The sequence below is a fragment of the Cydia splendana genome, chromosome 27 (genome assembly GCF_910591565.1).
Source record: "Cydia splendana chromosome 27, ilCydSple1.2, whole genome shotgun sequence".
NCBI lineage: Eukaryota > Metazoa > Arthropoda > Insecta > Lepidoptera > Tortricidae > Cydia > Cydia splendana.
Genome location: NC_085986.1, coordinates 832700 through 856558, shown reverse-complemented (window position 1 = coordinate 856558; position 23859 = coordinate 832700). Strand labels below are relative to the sequence as shown.

Sequence of the window (23859 nt, the reverse complement as noted above, 5' to 3'; positions counted from 1 at the left end):
AAAAAAAATACATATATATTTTAGGGTAGTAGTAGTTTGTACCTCCCATACAAAAAGTTTTTTCTGAATTTTTTGACTGTCCCAATAGTGTGGGGTATCGTTGGATAGTTCTTTCAAAACGAATAAGGGTCTTCTAAAACAATTTTTTGATATAGTTAATATTTTCGGAAATATGCACTCCGATAGAAAATAAATATGTGCCCCCCCCCCCCCCCCCCCTCTAACTTTTGAACCACGGGTCCAAAAAATATGAAAAAAAAATCGCGAAACTAGAACTTAGTAAATACTTTCAATTAAAACTATAAGCCAACATGATGGGTCTAGTAGTTTTTGAGTTATTGCAAAAAATCTACTTTTCTTAGTAAAAAGACGTAAGTACAAAGCGCTGCAAAGGTACTCTCTTATGATACTTACTAATAGCCCCCGTTTGGCCTATTTTGACAGAATGGTAACTACGAAATCCTACACTGAGCATAGCCCGACATGCTCATGGCCGATTATCTCTCACTTGCGGCCCGCGAGCCTCCCTGGCTATTTTGTATGTAATATGGACAAACGACAATGTCCGATAAAGTCATAAATATTAACAAAGTGCGGCCCGCGTCAACTTCGTTAACTATTAGTATGTGGCCCTTGGCTGCTAAAAGGTTGCCGACCGCTGCTTTAGATAATCGACCTTGGCCGCTCCAATACATGGGATGGCGACTGTGCCAATACTCACCGAATTTAAATTGTCCGACGTAGTATATCTTCATGGTCAACATGAAACACGTGGTGAGGTGGAGGACGGTGAAGAACACCCAGAAATATACGCTCGGGTACATTATCCCGAATAGTCCTGGAAACAACGTTTTTGTACGGTCGAAAGTTTTGATTTATGAACCATTTTGTACCTTGTCACAGTGACAATAGTATGAGGTCTCTAGCGACTTTCATATTGATTGTCACTGTGACAAGGTACCATCGAGGTATTACAATTTGGTGCCTGTGACCAGGATGTTTTTTTTTTTTTTTATGAAATAGGAGGCAAACGAGCAGACGGATCACCTGATGGTAAGCGATTACCGCCGCCCATGGACACCCGCAACACCAGAAGGGTTGCAAGCGCGTTGCCGGCCTTTAAGATGGGAGTACGCTCTTTTCTTGAAGGTTTGTAGGTCGTATCGGTCCGGAAACACCGCTGGCGACAGTTCATTCCACAGTTTGGCTGTGCGGGGCAGGAAGTTTCTGGAGAAACGCACAGTTGAGGACTGCCAACCATCCAAGTGATGAAGATGGTAATGTTTATACAATGATTAAGCTTAATCTATGCAAATGTCTATGCTATATTTATTCCTTTTTATACTTGTAAATTTGTGATCATTGACAATTTTTTATGTGATATGAGAGCGCTGGTGGCCTAGCGGTAAGAGCGTGTGACTTTCAATCTGGAGGTCGCGGGTTCAAACCCCGGCTACCAATGAGTTTTTCGGAACTTATGTACGAAAAATCATTTGATATTTACCAGTCGCTTTTCGGTGAAGGAAAACATCGTGAGGAAACCGAATTCCAATAAGGCTTAGTTTCCCTCCGGGTTGGAAGGTCAGATGGCAGTTGCTTTCGTAAAAACTAGTGCCTACGCCAATTGGGATTCGTTGTCAAGCGGACCCCAGGCTCCCATGAGCCGTGGCAAAATTCCGGGATAACGCGAGGAAGATGATGCTGGAAACACGCACTCACCAATAGTCATAACGACGGCCAACAGCATGAAGGTAGAGTGCGCGTTCGCGTTGACCTCCGGGTGACGGTTCTGGTACAGTTTGATCATGCACAGCACGGCTATCACGTACATGAACGACGAATCTATGCATACAAACAGGTATTTTTTATTAGTAAATGCATAATCTGACAATAAATGATTACTTACCCCATAAACGCATGCCTTAAAAGGAAATAAACAGTGCATTACCAAAGTAAATAGCATTTATCTAAGTTGAGGCCGTTGAGGGTGACGAATTTGGCAATTTGGTAGATGTTCCCCACGGTGGCCACGGTGAATGGCAAATAGAGTAATAGGTAGGTACCTAAAGCCTGACCAGTAATATAATCATGATCAAGATGGCGCTGTTATTCTAATCTAATTACAGGGTGACAGTTCCGTATAGTATGAAAAAAAAAACAACGGGTTGCACACCGGGAGTGCCGGCAGAAGTGAAAACTCAATGACATTGTAACTCAAAATATTAATAACAGCGCCATCTAGTGCAAAATGTCTGCAGCACTATGTATAATTGAGGTTAACGCCATCTAGCGTTATTTCGTCGCATTACTTGAAACCCCTAAGCACATCACTGTGAGTACTAGAGTTATATTAGTACCAGTTTGAGGGAAACTCACTAGATGGCATTTAAATCAAAAAAGAGAAACTCAATGACATTGTAACAGTGTCCGTCACACGTGACGTCACGTCTTACGTCTTACGCTCTCGCGAGTTTAACATTTTTTCCCCATCACAAAAAGTGCTCAGCAAAAGCGCAAAAATAGTTCCAGCTAAATTCCGCAACATGGCGCGTGATCATATATTCCTGGTTAGGCTTTACATTGCTTTATCGTTTTTTTACAAATAATTACCTATGTCTGTTGACTTACAGATTAAGCAAACGATTATTAGCTTAAAGCTAATACAAATCTAGCTTATGATATGACTTAGGCCATAAAATTCTTAACAAGTAAAGGAATAGAATGTGTAACAGGTGGAGGAGTGGTATGGTATGGTATAGTTTAGGGGTCTCCAAACTTCTTTACCTCAGGGACATATTGCGCCTCAGAAACTTTCGCGCGGGCCACCGTCGGTTTTTGCGCCGGGGGAGGGTGTCTGGTTGCTGCTGATAGGAACAGTTCCACTCTCAATGAATGCTGAACCCCTGGAGCCTGGCTCCCGCGGGCCGGACAGTGGGCACTCGCTTTGGGTGTCGGCGGGCCAGATTGGACGCGTCGCGGGCCGGATTTGGCCCGCGGGCCGGGGTTTGGAGACCCCTGGATAGCTGATTGACACAGCCTGCCCCTTACCAAACTGGAAGTTCATCTTGTTGGGGCACAGGTGGTAGCACGCGGAGAGTATCCCCTCCATGCTGAGGGCCAGGCCCATCGAGTAGAAGATCCCGTGGTGGGGAGGGATACCCAATTCCGCACCCTGTATAAATGTTATTAAAAAAATTGTTTAAATTTGAACTTTAACAGAGGTCAATAGAGTTCAATGTTATAATTGCCGTATTGGCATTGCATCGTATGAACTAGAAGAGGGTTAAACGTTTAACAAGGGCTTAGCTATGAAGTTACTTATTTTTATTTAGTGAGACTGAAGTCACGCTTCGGTGTAAGGATGAAGCTTCGAAGGAAAGAGGACCATGTAAATGACTGACTGATCATCATAACCTCCAGCCCAAACCATAATACTTACATTTCTGAGTTTTGGACAACAGCTTCCTTTCATATCACACCTTTAAAAAAAAGTCATATAACACTAATATTTCAAGGTCTAACCAAACAAACCCTTCAACCCTTCTTTCAAGGTTTAACCTATTACTTCTGATTTTTGAACAGCATCTTGCTGAACAAAACACGAAAATCTAGAAAGTTAAATAAGAAAATACCTGTTTTTTTCTGAATGACTGATTGATCATCATAACTCACAGCCCAAACCATAATACTTACGCTTCTGATTTCTATAACAGCTAGCTTTCATATCACAGACTTTTAAAAAAAATCACAAAACACCAAAATTTCGAGCCTAAACTAACAAATTATACCTGTTTTTTTCTCTGCGCCACCTGCCGCACCCTGACTTGGGCCATGAAGGCGATGCCTAGTAGAACGTAGCCTATGTTCGAGTAGACGTGGTTGAAGTCCGCGAGGGGGCCCAGCGGGTGCGCGCAGAAGAAGTTGTAGTAGCACAGGTCTTGGTTGCCGGTTTGGAAGATCACGGTCCATATCCCGGTCGATAAGAGTCTAGTGTAACAAATACCTGTTTCTTCCTCTGCGCCACCTGCCGCACCCTGACTTGGGCCATGAAGGCGACGCCTAGTAGGACGTAGCCTATGTTCGAGTAGACGTGGTTGAAGTCCGCGAGGGGGCCCAGCGGGTGCGCGCAGAAGTTGTAGTAGCACAGGTCTTGGTTGCCCGTTTGGAAGATCACGGTCCATATCCCGGTCGATAAGAGTCTAAGTAGTGTAACAAATACCTGTTTCTTCCTCTGCGCCACCTGCCGCACCCTGACTTGGGCCATGAAGGCGACGCCTAGTAGGACGTAGCCTATGTTCGAGTAGACGTGGTTGAAGTCCGCGAGGGGGCCCAGCCCAGCGGGTGCGCGCAGAAGAAGTTGTAGTAGCACAGGTCTTGGTTGCCCGTTTGGAAGATCACGGTCCATATCCCGGTCGATAAGAGTCTAAGTAGTGTAACAAATACCTGTTTCTTCCTCTGCGCCACCTGCCGCACCCTGACTTGGGCCATGAAGGCGACGCCTAGTAGGACGTAGCCTATGTGCGAGTAGACGTGGTTGAAGTCCGCGAGGGGGCCCAGCGGGTGCGCGCAGAAGAAGTTGTAGTAGCACAGGTCTTGGTTGCCGGATTGGAAGACCACGTTCCATATCCCGGTCGATATAAGTCTAGTGTAACAAATACCTGTTTCTTCCTCTGCGCAACCTGCCGCAACCCGACTTGGGCCATGAAGGCGATGCCTAGTAGGACGTAGCCTATGTTAGAGTAGACGTGGTTGAAGTCCGCGAGGGGGCCCAGCGGGTGCGCGCAGAAGTTGTAGTAGCACAGGTCTTGGTTGCCGGTTTGGAAGATCACGGTCCATATCCCGGTCGATAAGAGTCTAGTGTAACAAATACCTGTTTCTTCCTCTGCGCCACCTGCCGCACCCTGACTTGGGCCACGAAGGCGATGCCTAGTAGGACGTAGCCTATGTTCGAGTAGACGTGGTTGAAGTCCGCGAGGGGGCCCAGCGGGTGCGCGCAGAATAAGTTGTAGTAGCACAGGTCTTGGTTGCCCGTTTGGAAAATCACGGTCCATATCCCGGTCGATAAGAGTCTAGTGTAACAAATACCTGTTTCTTCCTCTGCGCCACCTGCCGCACCCTGACTTGGGACATGAAGGCGACGCCTAGTAGGACGTAGCCTATGTTCGAGTAGACGTGGTTGAAGTCCGCGAGGGGGCCCAGCCCAGCGGGTGCGCGCAGAAGAAGTTGTAGTAGCACAGGTCTTGGTTGCCCGTTTGGAAGATCACGGTCCATATCCCGGTCGATAAGAGTCTAAGTAGTGTAACAAATACCTGTTTCTTCCTCTGCGCCACCTGCCGCACCCTGACTTGGGCCATGAAGGCGACGCCTAGTAGGACGTAGCCTATGTTCGAGTAGACGTGGTTGAAGTCCGCGAGGGGGCCCAGCGGGTGCGCGCAGAAGTTGTAGTAGCACAGGTCTTGGTTGCCGGTTTGGAAGATCACGGTCCATATCCCGGTCGATAAGAGTCTAGTGTAACAAATACCTGTTTCTTCCTCTGCGCCACCTGCCGCACCCTGACTTGGGCCATGAAGGCGACGCCTAGTAGGACGTAGCCTATGTTCGAGTAGACGTGGTTGAAGTCCGCGAGGGGGCCCAGCGGGTGCGCGCAGAAGAAGTTGTAGTAGCACAGGTCTTGGTTGCCGGTTTGGAAGACCATCTGGAAAAAAAGTAATTTAAGGATACCATTTGACATGCGCGTCGCCAAGGGGGGACAGCTGCCCCCTCCTAGATAACATTTTTAACTAAATCTTAGAGCATTTAGTAACTGGAGACGCCTTGGCTGTAATTTTCTACATAAAACAGCCTGCCGATTTTCGCGGGGGAGGGGCACGTCAAATGTATGGCTATTTCTACATGATTTGTACGTAACGTACAAATAGCCATGTCAGATAAACGTCAGTCCATACAAAAGTTTGCACAATTGTGCAAGGTTTTCAGCAGAGGGGTAAGCTTTTAAAGGCGACTCCGGTTATTAAATATAGTAGTAAACACTTTATTGCACAAAACAAGTACATAACACAGAGAGAATACAGTATATGTTTACAAAGGCGAACTTATCCCGTTAAGGGAAAATGCTCTAAGAACTAAATGTATCCCCCTCGGCCATCGGCCATATGACCCCCCCCCCCCCCCTTGAACTTATCAGCACTCACCCTTTGATACATGAAAAGCAGCTGCACAACCGGAAGTGCGTACACCACCGCCACCGTCAGCGCGCTCCAGAAATATCTGCAAAAAAAAATGGACATCATCGACCCTAAAAAAAATTAAGTTAATATTTAACAAGCAGAAACGTCTGCGATTACGATGCTAGGGTAATTCGCCAGTAATTGGCCACCCTAAACTAAAAATGAATTATACTTACCTATAAACAGAATTCATTTTAGTATAAGGTTTCAATAACTGGCCAGCCTTCAATAACTAACCACCTTGTACTAAAATGAATTCTGTTTATATGTGAATAGAATTCATTTTTAGTTTAAGGCGGCCAGTTACTGGCAAATTACCCTATTAAGCTTAAAATAAATTTAAAAGTGGAAAAATTACTGCCTTGGGTGAGAATTGAACTCACAGCCTCTGGATCGATGCTCCAGCGTTCTACCAATTGTGCCACCAAGACCTCATCCATAGCCAGCGAATCTTTCCACCATACGGCTCTATGGAATTTTGAACATCACGCCCGCTTAGCAACTTTTGCCGCTGACTGTATATTGTCCTACTTCAAATTTCTATTTTTAACCCCCGACGCAAAGAGATGGGTGTTATATGTTTAACGCCAATGTCCGTCTGTCTGTGGCATCGTACCTTTATAGGCATGTTACCTGTCAGAGCGGCGCGCGTATGTGGGGCGTCGATTAAGCCCCGCAACCGTGAGGGGCTGCGCCAGCACCAACTCGCGGGGCTCCGACCCGTCAGACGAAAACGAATCCGCTGCAAGTAAAGTTAGGTTATAGTATGAATATGAATTATCTCAGATAATTTTTCGGTCTCGGGCCCTAATCTGTTAAACAAAAGGTATTGTTTCCTTATCTGCAAAAAAGGGTCTTAATTATTCCAATTGGCACCTGAGCGCGGGCTAGTCCAACGCTCAAAAAACCAGGTAGGTGCGCTCTCCGATAACGCGCCTTTGTTACGCATCTCGATGACACATCTTAGACTGGTTCTGTAGCGTTCGACTCGCCGGCACTCAGTAACCGTAGTATTGAGTGCCGGCGAGTCGAAGGGAACACAGCCTAGCAAAATATTTTTCCATTAGTTCATTTTGAATCTTATTGCAATTTCCATAGGAGTTGTAATTCAATAACCGGTTAAAGTGAACGAACGATTTTTAATGCAGGTAGTAAGTACGAGCAGGTTTACTTAACAATAGTCAAAGGATTAGCCGTCGGGGCCTGCTACAAATCGACAGACTATACAACATTTCTTCAAAAATGTGTTACTATCTACTATTGTTTCCTGGTTAACGAGAAATCTTTGTTTCACCCACCACACAATTAGATCACTCCATGTTTAAATTTAGTTTTAATGAATACTTACATCTTGGTATTTTATCCGCAAATAGTGGCGTTTCATCACTGGGCCCTCTAGATGTAGACGGCGCCGGGTCTTCGTCTATTACGACCACTTGCTCTGTAACAAACCACTGTCTAACTAAACTGTCCTATGGGGAGTATTACTGCAACCAGAGATATATATAACTCCGTATAAGATAAATAAAGTCTAAGAAAAAAACGTGCCTCGGACGGCCAAGGAAAAGTCATTCTCGAATAGATGGCGCCATTACCTTTGGCCTATTCTCGGCTAGATGGCGTTAACGACACCGTTTGGTATTTAACAATTTTAACACATATCAGTGAAAGAACATGGGTCAGTATGGAACAATAAAAAATAAGAATCATTTATCCGTAAACATATTTTGATTATTTTATACATTTTCAATTTTATTTTAAGTTTTAATCGTGTGTCGATAGATGGCAGTAAATGTACCGTGACTACAAAATTGACAATGACAGGACCCCTCTATACTATCTATTCTCTTTGCTGCAACGTTCTGCCGCCAGAGTGCAGCACTAATTTGTTTAGTATACCATAGACTCCAGTAACTTATACGTACAGTCGCCATCAGATATATCGGAGCGGCCAAGGTGTTCACAATATCCGAACACGCGCTCTAACGCCCTGACAATAGAGGCGTGTTCCGATATTTGTGAGCACCTTGGCCGCTCCGATATATCTGATGGCGACTGTACTAGGCCTTAATCAGTTTTTTGACAAGTTTTCACTATGACATTGATGCACCAAGGCGGTTTGTTTACAGGTGGCCTACCGCGAAACGCGAAAATCGGGATTTCTTTATCTGCCTCTCTATCGAAGAAGAGTGATAGAGAGGCAGAAACCGATGATGTAATTGATGATGTAAATGAGGTTTGTTTACTGTATATGCTAGTGGTGCCACCTACGCAGAGCTTTGCCTAATATTCCCTATTGTCGGCATCTAACCAATGCTCGGCACCTTTAACCTGTTAATCCTGTTATTGTGTTGTGCCCTGTTATCTCAGATGGTCCTTAAATAAATGATAAAAAAATAAATTAATTAATTGAATTAAAGCAACAGTGGCCATGACTGGTACTTCTCAGTATCATTGGGCACTTTTTATAATTGTGACACTTGTGGCGTTATATATGAAAAGGGACCTTATTGTCGATGGCGCTTACGACATTATATACGGTGCTCCGTTATAAATACAATGCCGCGCGACGCTGTGTGGCGTAAGCGCCATCGACAATAAGGTCCCTTTTCATAGATAATGCCCCATTAATTTTTTTATTTAACCAACGGATAATACATCTAAGAAGAACATAAAGAAACACAGAACATGAATACATGCTTAGCCACTTTATAGGTGAGGTGACCACTCATCCTCATCCATCCTAGCCTATATACGACCCACTGCTGGGCACAGGCCTCCTCAAGCACGAGAGGGCTTGGGCTATAGTCCCCACGCTTACCCAATGCGGATTGGGGACTTCACATACACCTTTGAATTTCTTCGCAGATGTATGCAGGTTTCCTCACGATGTTTTCCTTCACCGAAAAGCTAGTGGTAAATATCAAATGATATTTCGTACATAAGTTCCGAAAAACTCATAGGTACGAGCCAGGATTTGAACCCGCGACCTCCGAATTGAAAGTCGGACGTCATATCCACTCGGCCACCATCGCTTTTTTGAGGTTTGAGGTGTCTAAAAAAGCGGTGGAGGTGACCACAGCGTATACAAAATAAAACAAAAGTAACGGTACTAATATTGGACACATGAAGCTGACAGGCACCAGTGATGGACACTTCGATTTTAATTTTAAGATCACTCGGTTATCAATAAGTAAACTTACATGGTGTCCGATTCAAAGTAGGCATGGGTTTTCCAGGCAATCGACAATATTTAATAGGTCGAACAACCCATAGTGGATGAATTGTTATTGCATTAAGAATTAATATCCATCATTGGGTCTATGTCCATTACTGGGTGCCTAGCCGAGGTGGCAACCGCTTGCGCTACGACAACGAAACGCTTTGTGTTTCTCTATCACTCTTCCATATTAGTGCGACAGTGACAATTGCGTTTCGTTCGCTACGGAGCGTTAACGATTGGCATGTTGGCAACGCACCCTGGTGCCATTACCAAACTGTGTGACTCACCTGTACATTTGGTGGTGAAGCAGGAGATGAGGGCAGTTAGCGCCAGAAGCAGCATGAGCACTGCCAACACGACGAGAGCAGCCACCACATATTCCGCGTATGAAATAGTGGGTATTATACGGAACCTATAGGCAAAGTAAGTACATAGTACTTTTTTTTTATGTATGTAGGTACACTGAGAGAAAAAACTAACAAAAACACACTTAGAATTACAAAAATAAAACTTAATCCGGGGACAAGGAGAGTCAACTAATAGGAACAAATTGACTTTTGCAATTTCCATTTAGTAGGAAATACAACTTCTATATTTGTAATTTGAAGTATGCTAGAGTAATTTCAGAAATTTGGTTTTGTTATTCCGAGAGGTGCTTTAGCAATATCGGAGGTGATGACGTCATGGGTGAAAACTAACCGTTTTGTAATTCTAAGCGTGCTTTAGCAATATCGGAGACGATGACGTCATAGGTTTTACTAAACTGTACTGCGATTCCAAGCTAGCTGTTGTTATTCTAGAGATAATGACGTCACAGGCAAAAACTAAACTGTTTGCAATTCCTCCGCCCCTAGCAAACGGGCGCCGCGAGAGCATGTCGCGCGCGTGGTAGCTACCCGTCTCTATTTCCGTCACTATAAAAGCCTGTCGAGATATTCTACCCATTCCTTTCTTATTCATACAGTCAGAAAGAGACTAGTAGTTATTAACAGTAACAGTAACAGTAACAGCTAGCTCGAAGTTGCAGAACAATATATTCCTGTAGACCCCAACTACACAGTAGGTCGCGGGTTAATATGTCCATGGCCCACAATATATCCTAAATTTATTATTTAACTTAAGTATGTTTTAAACAAAGAAGACACGAGACACGCCCGCCCGACATCCGACACAATACTAACTCTAACCAAATGAACGTAGCAAGTAGTAAATTTTACTAAAATCACTAACATTCGTTTCGCTGTGTTGGTATTACAAAACTCGTTTAGTGATTGGTACAACAATGAACATAAACACAACAAGTCTATCTACTAAATACCAGTAAACTTTGTAATGTCGCTATAGTAACAACTGAATTGTTATTTTAAATGGGGTAATGTTATTCCCGCGAACTCGTTTTTTAGATATTACAAAACTATGTAAGTGAGACATTTACTAAAATCATAACTTGAAATCACAGATGCTTTTTTCCAAAAATCACAAACTTTACTAGTAAAAATCGGAGAATTTTAGTAGTAATAAAAATGGATTGTAACAAATACTGAACTTTGTTTAATGCTCCATTTACTAAAGTCTGTTTGCTGAAATTAGATTTAGTATTACTGAGCTGTTTGTAGAAATAAATAAATTTTACAGAAATAGTGAAACTTCCATGATTACTACTAAAACTTCATTTTTTCCCCCAGTACAGAACTGTTTATTAATTCCTGGTGGTGATTTTTCTCTCAGTGTAGAGATTAACCATTTTCAAAATATGCGCCGTTCCACAATAATGGTCATCCATAAATTACGTCACACGAATTCCATGATTTTTTTTACCCCTCCCCCCTCCTTGTCACACCTGGTCAAATTTGGCAACCCCCAACCCCCCGGTGTGACGTCACATATGTGGCAATTTTGTTTGCAATGTCATTAGCAATTTGAAGAAGGTATGAGAAGCAATTATAAGTTTTAAAACATAAAAACGATTATACGAACAAAAATACGGGTTATTCGCAAATGGTCTAGAACGCAAAATGACTAGTGTAATATTTTGTCTATATCGCAATTAGTCTACATCGCAAACGGTCTAGAACGCAATATACCCACATTATTTTTTCCGTTTTATCTTAACTTTATAGCGATGTCGACGGAGCCCCGCTTCCGCGGCGCTTCTATTCTGTGCTGTTTGGCCTTCGGCCATTTGAAGATACCTAACGAACCTAACCTACCTGTGTAAAATGTGGTGATATAAAAAGTGGGTATTTTGCGTTCTAGACCGTTTGCGACGTCGACTAATTGCGATACAGACAAAATATTACACTAGTCATTTTGTGTTTTAGACCGTCCGCGATTGACCCAAAAATACACCCATAAAAACGATTTATCATTGCAAAACTCAAAACTTGCTATTTACTGTAATGTTCAGTTAATAAATCAAAACAGTTTGCGGTTACAAATGAACTTAGAGCGACGTCACAAAACTCTCTTTCCCCCGTGTCACAACCTGTCACACTTTCTTCACCCCCTCCCTACCCTAAACGTGTGACGTAATTAATGGATGACCCCATTCCTACGCTCACGTTATCATATAACACAACGCATACAAAATAACTAAGGTAGACATATGTGACATTCCACGGGTAAAGGTACCTTATGGCGGTTGGCGCTTACGCTATTATTAACGAATCCCCAATACTACCTAATGCGGTCCTACGTGACGTAAGCGCCGAATGCCATAAGGCCGACCTTTTCCCGTGGAACGTCACATATTAAAGCTGCAACTGTATACCTGAAACTCTTCACTCTCTCAGTGCCCATATTGTATTCCTTTAGTGTCGTCTCTCTCGCACCCGTGCAGTCCTCATCGCTCTGTTTCACTATGAACACCACGTAGAAACCCACGGGGAACATGGATTGCTGTGGACGTGACATTTGGTTGGAATTTAGGATTAACGACCGGGCTGGCCTAGTGGGTAGTGACCCCGCCTATGAAGCCGATGGTCCCGGGTTCGAATCCCGGTAAGGGCATTTATTTGTGTGATGACACAGATATTTGATCCTGTGTCATGGATGTTTTCTATATATTTAAGTATTTATAATATTATATCGTTGTCTGAGTACCCACAACACAAGCCTTCATGAGTTTACCGTGGGGCTTAGTCAATTCGTGTAAAATGTCTTATATATTTATTAAAAAAAAAATTAAATTAACGAGCCGCATCGCCTAGCAAGTGTGATGAAAAAATACATTACAGCCCTAGGTTGAAATTTAGGATTTACAGACCGCATCGCCTACGCGTAATAACACCTTTTACAAGCAAGTGTGATGGAAATATAACTTACGGTAAGTGTAATCCCTCCTTTATTCATCATGGTAAGATGGTAGCCCTGGTAGTTGACATCTTGTTCGTTGTCAAACACTGGACACTGAAGAAAAAAAACTCTCTATAGCAGTATGTTTCGGTAACGTACATACATGGAAATTGACTACTTATTATAAAATCTATACGTATATGTATTAAATATGAGTTATCAAATAGGGTAATTAGCCAGTAACTGGCGACCCGTTAGTAACTGGCCACCTGTTAGTAACTGGCCACCTGTTAGTAACTGGTCAACTGTTAGTAACTGGCCACCTGTTAGTAACTGGCGACCCTAAACTAAAAATGAATTCTATTCACCTATAAACAGAGCATGTATGGGCCGTGTCGTACCAGGACACTAAAGGGCTAGCTTTGAACCGGTCAAGGTGGAGACAACTTCATCACGCTGCACCGACAAGAGCCCAGCTCTTAAATTGAAAGAAAGAATAAACAGAATTCATTTTAGTATAAGGTGGCTAGTTATTGAAGGCTGGCCAGTTATTGAAACCTTACCTATACTAAAATGAATTCTGTTTATTGGTGAATAGAGTTCATTTTTAGTTTAGGGCGGCCAGTTATTGGCCGGTGGCCAGTTAGGTACTGGCGAATTACCCTAAATATACCAAGTGCGACTCGCACTTGAACACAAGTGCGAGTCGGACTCGCGTTCCAAGGGTTCCGTACATAAGTCCGACTCACGCTTGACTGCACATTTCTAACAGGTTTTCCTGTCATCTATAGCTAAAGTACTATTTTGTGTATTTTTTTCAAAATTTTAGACCCAGTAGTTTCAGAGATAAAGGGGGAGGGGAATGGTCGGACAGACAGACAGACAGACGCACGAGTGATCCTATAAGGGTTCCGTTTTTTCCTTTTGAGGTTACGGAACCCTAAAAAGAGAAGAGATTGAAATATTCGGTAGCCATGGCGGGGCGCTAAATTACCGAAGTGGTTAAAATAGTTAACTGTATAAGTACGTAGTGAGTGAAACTGCGCGTTTAAATCCATGTCAATCCATTATAACCAACAGATTAAAATCAAACTAAGTAGGTGACTTTAATAGGGGGTATCACTGCAATGTTCTGCCGCCAGAGTGCAGCACTAAGCTAGCTAGTAAACCATAGAGTAACTTATACACACTGTGCCTTAAACTGTTTTATGACAAGTTTTCACCGACAATAAAATATGACATTGATGCATCAAGGCGGTTTGCTAACAAGGGCCTACCGGGAAACGCGAAAATCGAAATTTAGTTATCTGCCTCTTTATCGCTCGAATATGCATGATAGAGAGATTAGACAAAGGAATTTCGATTTTCTTCTTTCGCGGTAGACCCCCAGATTGTGATGGATAGTGGTAGTGGCGCCCCCTACTCAGAGTTTTAATATTCCCTATTCAAGTTGGAGAGAAAGTAACAAAAAAAACACAACGGGTTGCACTCCGGGAGTGCCGGCAGAAGTGAAAACTCAACGACATTGTAACTCAAAATATTAATAACAGGGCCATATAGTGCAAAATGTCTGCAGCACTATGTATAATTGAGGTTAACGCCATCTAGCGTTGTATCGTCGCATTACTTGAAACCCCTAAGCACATCACTGTGAGTACTACTGGTACTACAGTTATATTAATACCAGTTTGAGGGAAACTCACTAGATGGCATTTAAATCAAAAAACAATGACATTGTCCGTCACACATAACATAAGTCACGCAAGCGCCCTGCGCCGCCTACATGTAACAGCAGGCTCAGCATACATTTTCGCCGTGCGGTAGAAAGAGAGGAGAGACGCCTTACGCGTTACGCGTTACGCTGTCTCGAGTTTATAATTTTTTCCCCACCTCAAAAAGTGCACAGCGCCGCTAAAGAAGTTTTCACTTCAAAAACTTACCGAGTTGTTTTGTATGGAGATGACAGCACAGATGTCATCATCTGACTCCACGATCAGAATCACACTCTTTGGTATTGTGTAGTTGAACCTGAAAAAATATTATTTTAAGCAACAAGAGTTATTTAAATGCGAGGGCCGGAGCGATCGTCCATTAATCACGTCATACTAAACTTAAAATAGGGGGGTCTGCAAAAAATCACGAATGATCACTTTAGGGGAGGGGGGGTCAAAACTTGATCTGTCATTTTGACTTGTAAAGTCTATTTTTTTATTCGGTAGACTAAAATGACATTTCCTAGTATGAACATAAAATAACATTTCATGGTATGAAATGTCATTTTAGTCTACCGAAAGTACCGAATATAAAAATAGACTTTACCTATTTGTAAGAAAGGGAGAAAACATAATTTAACTAAATCAGGCCCGTAAAGTTATATGAATAAGGGGGTAAGAGTGTTGTTTGTACCTTAGAGAGGGTAGCTGGAGATCTGTTGTTCTCGTGTTATTGGGCGGCGGGTCGCTGCTGAACGAGAAATAGTAATACTTCGGTGAGCTCGGCGTCACGTTCAAATACACTTCCTGTAACAACACCAACAACAACTTTTTGATTTTTATGAACTTAAGACATCGGTTACACGCTAATTCTGGCGTCAGTTCAGTCCATCAATCTGGTCAGAATGACGAGAGAATTATCGTGTAACACTCGGACTGATGGACTGATGGTCTGGACTGATGAAAATTTAATATTTTAGATAATTTTCGTCAGTCCATTTTGAATGACAGAAAACTGATAGGAGACTGATCATGTAACCTGTTTGTGTCATTCTCGCGTCAGTCACCATATTAGACAAGACTAAATGACTGTGTTGCGTTCTGGGTCCAAACGGCGACTGTGTCGTTATTTTATCAGTCTGTTGTCAGTCTGGACTGATCGTGTAACCGTGTTCATTTTCCATCATTCTGGCATATAAGTTCATTGTTTTTACCTTAAATTCTGACGTTTCAACTGAGTTGCACCAGCTGTGGTCACGGAACTTATTAAAATTTTAAGCGCTGTGCTGTCACCGCTGGTGGCCTAACGGTAAGAGCGTGCGACTATCAATCCGGAGGTCGCGGGATCAAACCCCGGCTCGTACCAATGAGTTTTTTGGAACTTCTGTACGAAATATCATCTGATATTTACCATTCGCTTTTCGGTGAAGGAAAACATCGTGAGGAAACCGGACTAACCCCAATAAGGCCTAGTTTATCCTCTGTGTTGGAAGGTCAGATGGCAGTCGCTTTCGTAAAAACCAATGCCTACATCAAATCATGGGATTAAAATAGTTGTCAAGCGGACCCCAGGCTCTCATGAGCAAAATGCCGGGATAACGCGAGGAAGAAGATGAACTTATTGAAATTGAAATTGAAATTGAAATCTTTATTGTCATATTGTGAGTTACAATGATTTTAAAATTATGTTAAGGTAGAATCATCACAATCAACCGCGATGCGGAGTACAATGTTAATACTAAAACTAATCTTACAGCTAAATACTTATACAAATGTCATGCCGTTACATGTGATACGAATAAAATGATGGGTAATATGTCAATGAGCAAATTAATAAATATTACTATTCTTACTAATTATTGTTTGAAGGCATAAAGTGGTCACTTATCTTATAGTAAGATTTTTCTAGGCACCATTTATAAAGTTTTCGTCCGAAGTCAGGTTGTTCAAGTATTTTAATTTCATTAGGCAAGTGGTTAAATGTGTGAACAGACATATAAAACACACTCTTTCTAAAGTAAGCTGTTTTGTGATCAATGGGATAGCACAAGTTAAAGCCATGGAGTTTTGACGTTATTCTCGGATTGCTTTTTTGTACATTAAACTTGTGTAGATTTTTTTTCACATAAAGACAGATTTCATATACATATAAAGAGGGGACCGTTAGTATTTGTAATTCCTTGAACAATGGCAGGCACGAGTCTCTACTACGGGCGCTACAGATCGCCCTTACACATTTTTTCTGCAGCTTAAAAACTCTGTTAATGTCTTTGCAATTGCCCCATAAGATGATGCCATAGCGGAGGTTGGACATTATATGGCCATGAAATGCCGTTATCGATGCTTGCCTGGAAGCGATATTTCTCAATTTACGCAGAGCAAAGATAAACCTAGTTAATTTCTTAATTAAGTGTTCAATATGGACTTCCCAACTATTGTGACAATCTATCATAACGCCTAAAAATCGCAAAGATGTTACGCTATGTATCTTTTCATTGTTATACATAATATTGATATTTGTGGGGTTACCCTGAGGAGCATGAAATTCCATATAATTTGTTTTATTTAAATTAACTCTTAACTTATTATTTTCTAGCCAAACATTAATATCATGGAAAACAGTATTTACTTCAAACTCGTAAGTAGCAGGGTCTTTGCAGCAAACAACAACGGAACAATCATCAGCAAACAGAGTTACTTTGTGCTTAGTAATATTAGGTAGATCATTTATATATATAAGAAATAATAACGGACCAAGTATACTGCCTTGTGGAACACCCTGTTTTACAATTTCAACGTCAGAGTGAAACTTTACTATAGTTTGAGTCTTAGGACAGTATTTTGTGGTTTCGGTCAACTGTTGCCTGTTCACTAAATACGATTCTATCCAGTCCGCACAGATCCCACGGATGCCATATTTATGCAATTTGTCTAATAGAATATTGTGTTGGACATAGTCAAACGCTTTTGACATGTCCATGAATATTGCTGTCACGGGCAACCTTTTCTCTCTGCTCTCAGCAATATCTTCTAGCAACTCAAGTATAGCCGACGTTGTAGACCTGTTTTTTCTAAAGCCAAATTGACGATCAGACAGGACGTCAAACCTATCAAAGAAATTTAACATTCGAGAATACATCACTCGTTCAAATACTTTAGATATTATGGGAATTAATGCAATAGGTCTGTAGTTATCTGAAAGACGCTTATCACCTTTTTTAAAGACCGGTTTAATTATACTAACCTTTAATTTATCGGGAAACGTACCCTGCATCATTGAAAGATTAATATTTTTTTTTTATTAAAACTTATTAAAATTTTATAACGGACAACTCATGTAAGGTCGAATTTCGCTCAACATGATTCCAAAATCCAACTTTAATTATGAACTTTGTCCACCACTGGGTTACATTGCCCATTTTAGACAATCATGCTTAACACTGGGTATTAACCTTGTACACTCTTGTACATAACTTATCCTCGACTAGATACCCTTGTCCAACACTGGGTAATTATGTCCAACACTGGTTATAGTTTGTAGCTTTCTAATAGACCCCGACGGCTAATCCTTTGTCTATTGTTAAGTAAAACCGCTCGTGCCACGTGCCACAACCACCTGCATAAAAAATTGATCGTTGTCTTTACCCTAGTGTGTCATCGAGATGCGTAACAAAAGCGCGTTATCGGAGAGCGCACCTACACTGGTTTTTTGAGCGTTGGACTAGCCCGCGCTCAGGTGCCAAATAGAATAATTAAGACAGGTAAGTAGCACGTGCGGTTTTACTTAACAATAGACAAAGGATTAGCCGTCGGGGTCTATTAGAAAGCTACAAACTATACTAACCTTATCCACTTCGATAAAAAAGTCTGTGACCCGCCGCAACTTGATGGAGACGGGCACGTCGGTAGGATTAGATGTGGTTATTTGTATCGTCGGCCGATTCACCGTTGTTATATCTGGAACAATTAATAAATTAAATAAAAATATTTGCCACAGATAATTACCTTATTATTATATTATGTATCTTATTAACTTATTATTATAGTATTTTTCTTATTTACTCGTAATGCATGTCAATTATAAGATGTAATAATGTTTTGACATGATGTGTCCCGCCGAGTTTGTTGCCGGTCCCATATTGGGATACCCTCCTCCAATTGAAGGGGGATTTAAATCTTCTCGAGGCAGAGGTGTAGGGTTGGAGCCGGTATAGCTTTATTTGACGTTCATAAGCGCATTATAATATGCCTACTTGAATAAACTATTTTTTATCTTATCTTATCTATTAATATTATTTTCGATATTCCAAAAACTTTCAGTGCCACCCGTACTTACTAGGCCCGGCGTCGTGTGGACACAGCGTGCGAGCCATGTCGTTCGTGCGCCATCGCCAGTTACTAGTTTGCATCACTAGAGGGAGCTCCCAGGATGATACGCCTGTGGACAGAAGTAGGTACAGATGTAGAGCATAATTATTATCCTTCGTATTTTCACGGAAACGTACGAACGTGTCTTGATATTCCAATCAGACTCGGTACAAAAAATACTGAGGTCGACTGACAAATTTAAATGTAAAAAAATCCCTATAACTGTATGTTATGAATTAGTATTTTATACAATCGTGATATAATAGAGAGCTTTTCAGTCGAGTACCGTGTTTAGACATCGAAGCTTGCTGAGTTGCCTAAGTGAGGTACGAGATTGAAAAGGTTGATTATATCACTATTGTATACAATAAATTTCAATTTCATTTCAAAAACAAACGTTTCCGAGACAACACGATGGAAATTATGCACTACATCTGTATAAGTATGTGTAGTCAGCAGAAGATGTTATATTAAGCAGGTGAGATGTTTTAATGTGTGTGTGTGTGTGTAGTGTATATAGGCGTTTTTAGGAAATAGTGTACCATTTTTCTTCTAATAACACACTTTTGGGTGATTTCTATTCATAATCCAGTAACTTTGTCGAATTTTGTAACCTGGCTCTTTTGCGTCAAATCCGGTAGTTCTGATTTTTTGCAGACTTGTTTATGATGTTGGCCCAATGAATAATCCAAGTTTGTGACTTCGAGCGCCGAACGCAACTTTGTCAAAAATAGAATAAACCGCATTTTTTTTTAGATTTGGGCGATTATAACCCTAAAGTACTAGTTTTTGGTAGTAACTTCCTAGGGTGTTTTTAAAGTAGACTAAATTTGCTACAACAAGACACTAGAATTGTCTCTGTACATCTAATATTTTCCGAGATAAAGCCTTTCAAAATTTTATAATTTTACATCAGTTCTTAGGTGTAATATAAGGGTTAGGCAGGTAACTTATATATTCAAAATAGGCACTCATACATTTTTTTATGGAAAATAAATATTTTGTAGAACGTGCCGGTGATGAATTCCATATAAATTACCAACCTAACCCTTATATTACACCTAAGAACTGATGTAAAATTATAAAATTTTGAAAGGCTTTATCTCGGAAAATATTAGATGTACAGAGACAATTTTAGTGTCTTATTGTAGCAAATTTAGTCTACTTTAAAAACGCAGTAGGAAGTTACTATCAAAAACTAGTACTTCAGAGTTATAATCGCCCACATCTAAAAAAAAATGCGGTTTTTTAGATTTTTGACAAAGTTGCGTTCGGCGCTCGAGGTCACAAACTTGGATTATTCATTGGGCCAACATCATAAACAAGCCTGCAAACATCAGAACTACCGGATTTGACGCAATTACGCAAAATGTATAATTTGACTGTATTATCAGGATCACGATGATAATATTGATAAAAAAAGTGTCTGAAAAAAAAAATTACTGACGCATTTTCACATAATGGCATACTGGGAACACTTTTTTCATTTTTTTATTGAATAATCCTCATGATTGTGAGTCCAAATAAACTAAAACTTGGTAGTTTAAAAAAAATATATGTTACACTTTTTTCTGAAAACCCGCGTATGTTTAAGGAATGTACAGACAGTCGCCATCAGATATATTGGAGCGGCCGAGGTCCTCAAAAATATCTGATCACGCACTCTATAAAAGTCTGTATCTTTAGGTATTTAAATAAAAGTAAACATAATCTCCTGATCTCCTCAAATGGCTCCTTAAGCCAGTTGAGAGTAGATGAAAACATTACATGATCAAATAATGTAGGTTAAAGTATGGTTAAAGTCAGGTCGTTCAGTGACTGATCCAGGCGTTTTTGTATTTGGTTGGTTAACCAATAAATGTTATAACTACCCGAAAATGTACAAATTGTTTGTTTACATTTATTTAAACACCTAAAGATACAGAATGTAGCGCCTTGACAATAGAGGCGTGAGATATTTGTGAGTACCTTGACCGCTGCGATATATCTGACAGCGAGTGGCAATGTCACTATATCTAACCTTTCTGCTGCGTGGCGGTGACGAACACGGGGTGGTCACCGTCGACGACGTCGGTGGTAGAGACGTGTACTCGCGTCGGTAGGTGGCGCCATTTGTCTGTCGTCTGAATTAATTAAAAAGAAGCATTAGGGCATTCCACGACAGAATTTAAGACGAAACAGGAGCTGAGTTTTAAATATTTTAGGTAAATATACCCGTCTCGCTAACGGAAGCGGCACCTAAAAGTAGTGCGACAAGGACAAGGCGAAAAATCCTGCGTAAAAATCTCAAAAATCGAGGTTTCGTACTCCTCTGTTTCCTCCTCCAAAACTTAACCAATCGTAACCAAATTTGGAAATCTAAATGATTATGAAATTATCTGTGTCGGACCGTTTTGCTTTTTTGGCTAATTGATATCAGTTTTGAATACCACGCCTCTCATTGCGGCATAGTCAATTAGGCCATTTTGGCCATTTTTGAAGTGCTCTAGCGCCTTAAAAGACAAAAATATCAAAAAAAGCAAAACGGTCCGACACAGATATTGACAATATTAATCTGTGTTGAAAAAATCATTGCTCTAGCTTTAAAAACCACGGAGGAAAACGAGGAGTACGTTTGTATGGAGAAATGACCACTCCTGTTGGCTCTTAAGGGCGTCACACACGGCGAAGATACTATAATATTTTATGTTAAGATGCCTGGATATAAAATACGAGTATGATAGTATCTTAAGGTATCACACACTGTTAAGTAGAGATGCCCCGAATAGTGGTTTTGGCTGAATACCGAATATTCGGCCCCTCTCTCGGCCGAAGCGCCGAATATTCGGCATGACATGCGAACATTTTACATTACCCAGTCGCCGAGGCCGAAACCGGCTAGGGCAGGATGATGATGATTCTGACTGCAATCTCTTTCGAAACAATAATATAATGCACCTCGAGTTATGAAGAAAATAACAAAAATTTACCATTACCCCAGTTGCAATTATATGTGCAGTTACCTCATTGAAGTCCAAGATCTGTTCAGTCGTTGAGTTCACTGTGATGTTGATGAGGGTGTCATATTCGTACCTGTAATATTTCCATATTTACGATATTTCCACATTGAAAACATTTCGAAAACTTCTCATATTTTTGTATGGGGATTGAATTTTTCAATTTGTTTCCTTTGTATTATTTGTTTCCCAAATTTTTTTCATCTTTTTGAAACTTTCCGCAAGTTTTTCATCACACTCGCTCATTAAATGTGGAATAGCACGCAGATTTAGCGGGAGTTATAGGAAAAGCGTTTTCCCTAGGGAGTTATGAAGTTTCTAGTGCCATAATTAACAGTTTTTTGTCTTTATACATAATTTTTGTATTGCAAGTGTGATGAAAAACATTGTGTGTAACTCGGGGCATAATAATATTGCAAACTCGAGTCTATAAATTTAACTTACTCTTGTTTGCAATATTTAACTTACGCCCCATGTTGCACAATGTACTATTTTTACCCCCCTTTTAATATGGCCACGAGGTTGGTCCCGAATTTGGCAGTACTTGTTAGGTGGGTCTGAGCCCAGTCAACTATGGGAACCACCGGCCTAACCTCCTAAGACCCAGAGGCATTTTTGCAGTTTTGAATTTGGAACCTTCTTGTATTCCATTGTAGTTCAAAATTTCCAGGGCTCTATGCGGAAGGCAGAAGATCGGCCAGGCCCCAATTTCCAGGGCTCTATGCGGAAGGCAGAACTTCGGCCAGGCCCCAATTTCCAGGGCTCTATGCGGAAGGCAGAAGATCGGCCAGGCCCCAATTTCCAGGGCTCTATGCGGAAGGCAGAAGATCGGCCAGGCCCCAATTTCCAGGGCTCTATGCGGAAGGCAGAAGATCGGCCAGGCCCCAATTTCACCACGGCTACAATTGTCAGTGACATATGTCGAGCGACAATTGTCTAGCGACAGGTGACATATTACAATTTTATAAAATATTTTCTATAGAAATACTTACAAACATGACAGGCATTTTGCTACAATTGTAGTGAAACAAAAATTATTTTTTCTAGTCGACATATTTGTAGAATTGTCAGCGAATCTTGACAGGAAATGAGTTATATGTCGGAACTTCGTGAAAATTGTCGTGTTTCTTGTGACAATTGTCATAAACTTAGCAAGAGAAATATCTGTTTTTTTCCAATATAATAAAGTTTCTTTTAATAATACAATGATGGTGGCAAACAGGAATACGGCCCGCCCGATGGTAAGCGGTAACCGTAGCTCATGGATGCCTGTGACGTCAGCAACAGTGATGTATTACAACTGTCGCACCTGTCACCGTGGTGAAATTGGGGCCAGGTTGGAGAGCAATGCAAGATAAAGCAACTTATAGCGGTGACGACCCTCAGTCATGAGGTTTCAACGAGGAAGAAGGAGAGCTCAAAATTCGATTTTAATTTGTTCTTTTTAAAGGAACTCAGGAGGCTTACTAAAGTAAAAGTGAACACCAGAAGTGATGTTACACAATACTTGTACCAACATTACTAAACTGTTTCTCAACTTTGCTAACAAAACTTCTCAGTTGAATGATGCCATTTTAGTATGCTAGCTAATGCAACGGAAGTAGTTAAATTATTATTATAAAGAGAACTTTTATTGAAGACAGTAAAGTAAGAATTAGATAATTAAAGACTAACCCCCTTATTCATAAACGTTTACTAAAGTTGACAAGCCGATAATAATTGTTTGTCCCTTTCCATCATACCAATATGTCGGAAAGGGACAAACGATTATTATCGGCTTGTCAACTTTAGTAAACATTTATGAATAAGGAGGTTTGTGCATGATTGAAGTTTTCTTTGTGAAAGAAAAATTACCAATATAAAATGCATATTTTTGGTACCTACACAATGGAAATTATGAAAATGTTAACAAGTTAAGGCTCAGTTCAGTATGAACATAATAAAAAAAAATACCTATATATTATTAAAAAAAGTGCAGACCCATAAATTTCAACCTTTATGCACCTTTTTTTTACGCATTTTTTAAGATTTAAAGATAT

General features: G+C 40.9%; 1 protein-coding gene across 1 annotated transcript in view; it reads right to left on the bottom strand.

The window, feature by feature from the left end:
- The window catches only part of LOC134803848 (SID1 transmembrane family member 1-like), a 31065-nt gene that overhangs the window by 6529 nt on the left and 677 nt on the right, over nucleotides 1-23859 (bottom strand). Inside the window, exons 2-17 of the mRNA XM_063776676.1 lie at nucleotides 21827-21896; nucleotides 20845-20947; nucleotides 18793-18894; nucleotides 18301-18413; nucleotides 15151-15263; nucleotides 14685-14772; nucleotides 12775-12858; nucleotides 12221-12348; nucleotides 9738-9862; nucleotides 7576-7668; nucleotides 6861-6969; nucleotides 6192-6267; nucleotides 5522-5695; nucleotides 3049-3172; nucleotides 1720-1842; nucleotides 722-838 (exon numbers count right to left, since the gene is read on the bottom strand). Coding sequence (XP_063632746.1) covers nucleotides 722-838; nucleotides 1720-1842; nucleotides 3049-3172; nucleotides 5522-5695; nucleotides 6192-6267; nucleotides 6861-6969; nucleotides 7576-7668; nucleotides 9738-9862; nucleotides 12221-12348; nucleotides 12775-12858; nucleotides 14685-14772; nucleotides 15151-15263; nucleotides 18301-18413; nucleotides 18793-18894; nucleotides 20845-20947; nucleotides 21827-21896 — 1742 coding nt within the window. The remainder of the gene's footprint in view (nucleotides 1-721; nucleotides 839-1719; nucleotides 1843-3048; nucleotides 3173-5521; nucleotides 5696-6191; nucleotides 6268-6860; nucleotides 6970-7575; nucleotides 7669-9737; nucleotides 9863-12220; nucleotides 12349-12774; nucleotides 12859-14684; nucleotides 14773-15150; nucleotides 15264-18300; nucleotides 18414-18792; nucleotides 18895-20844; nucleotides 20948-21826; nucleotides 21897-23859) is intronic.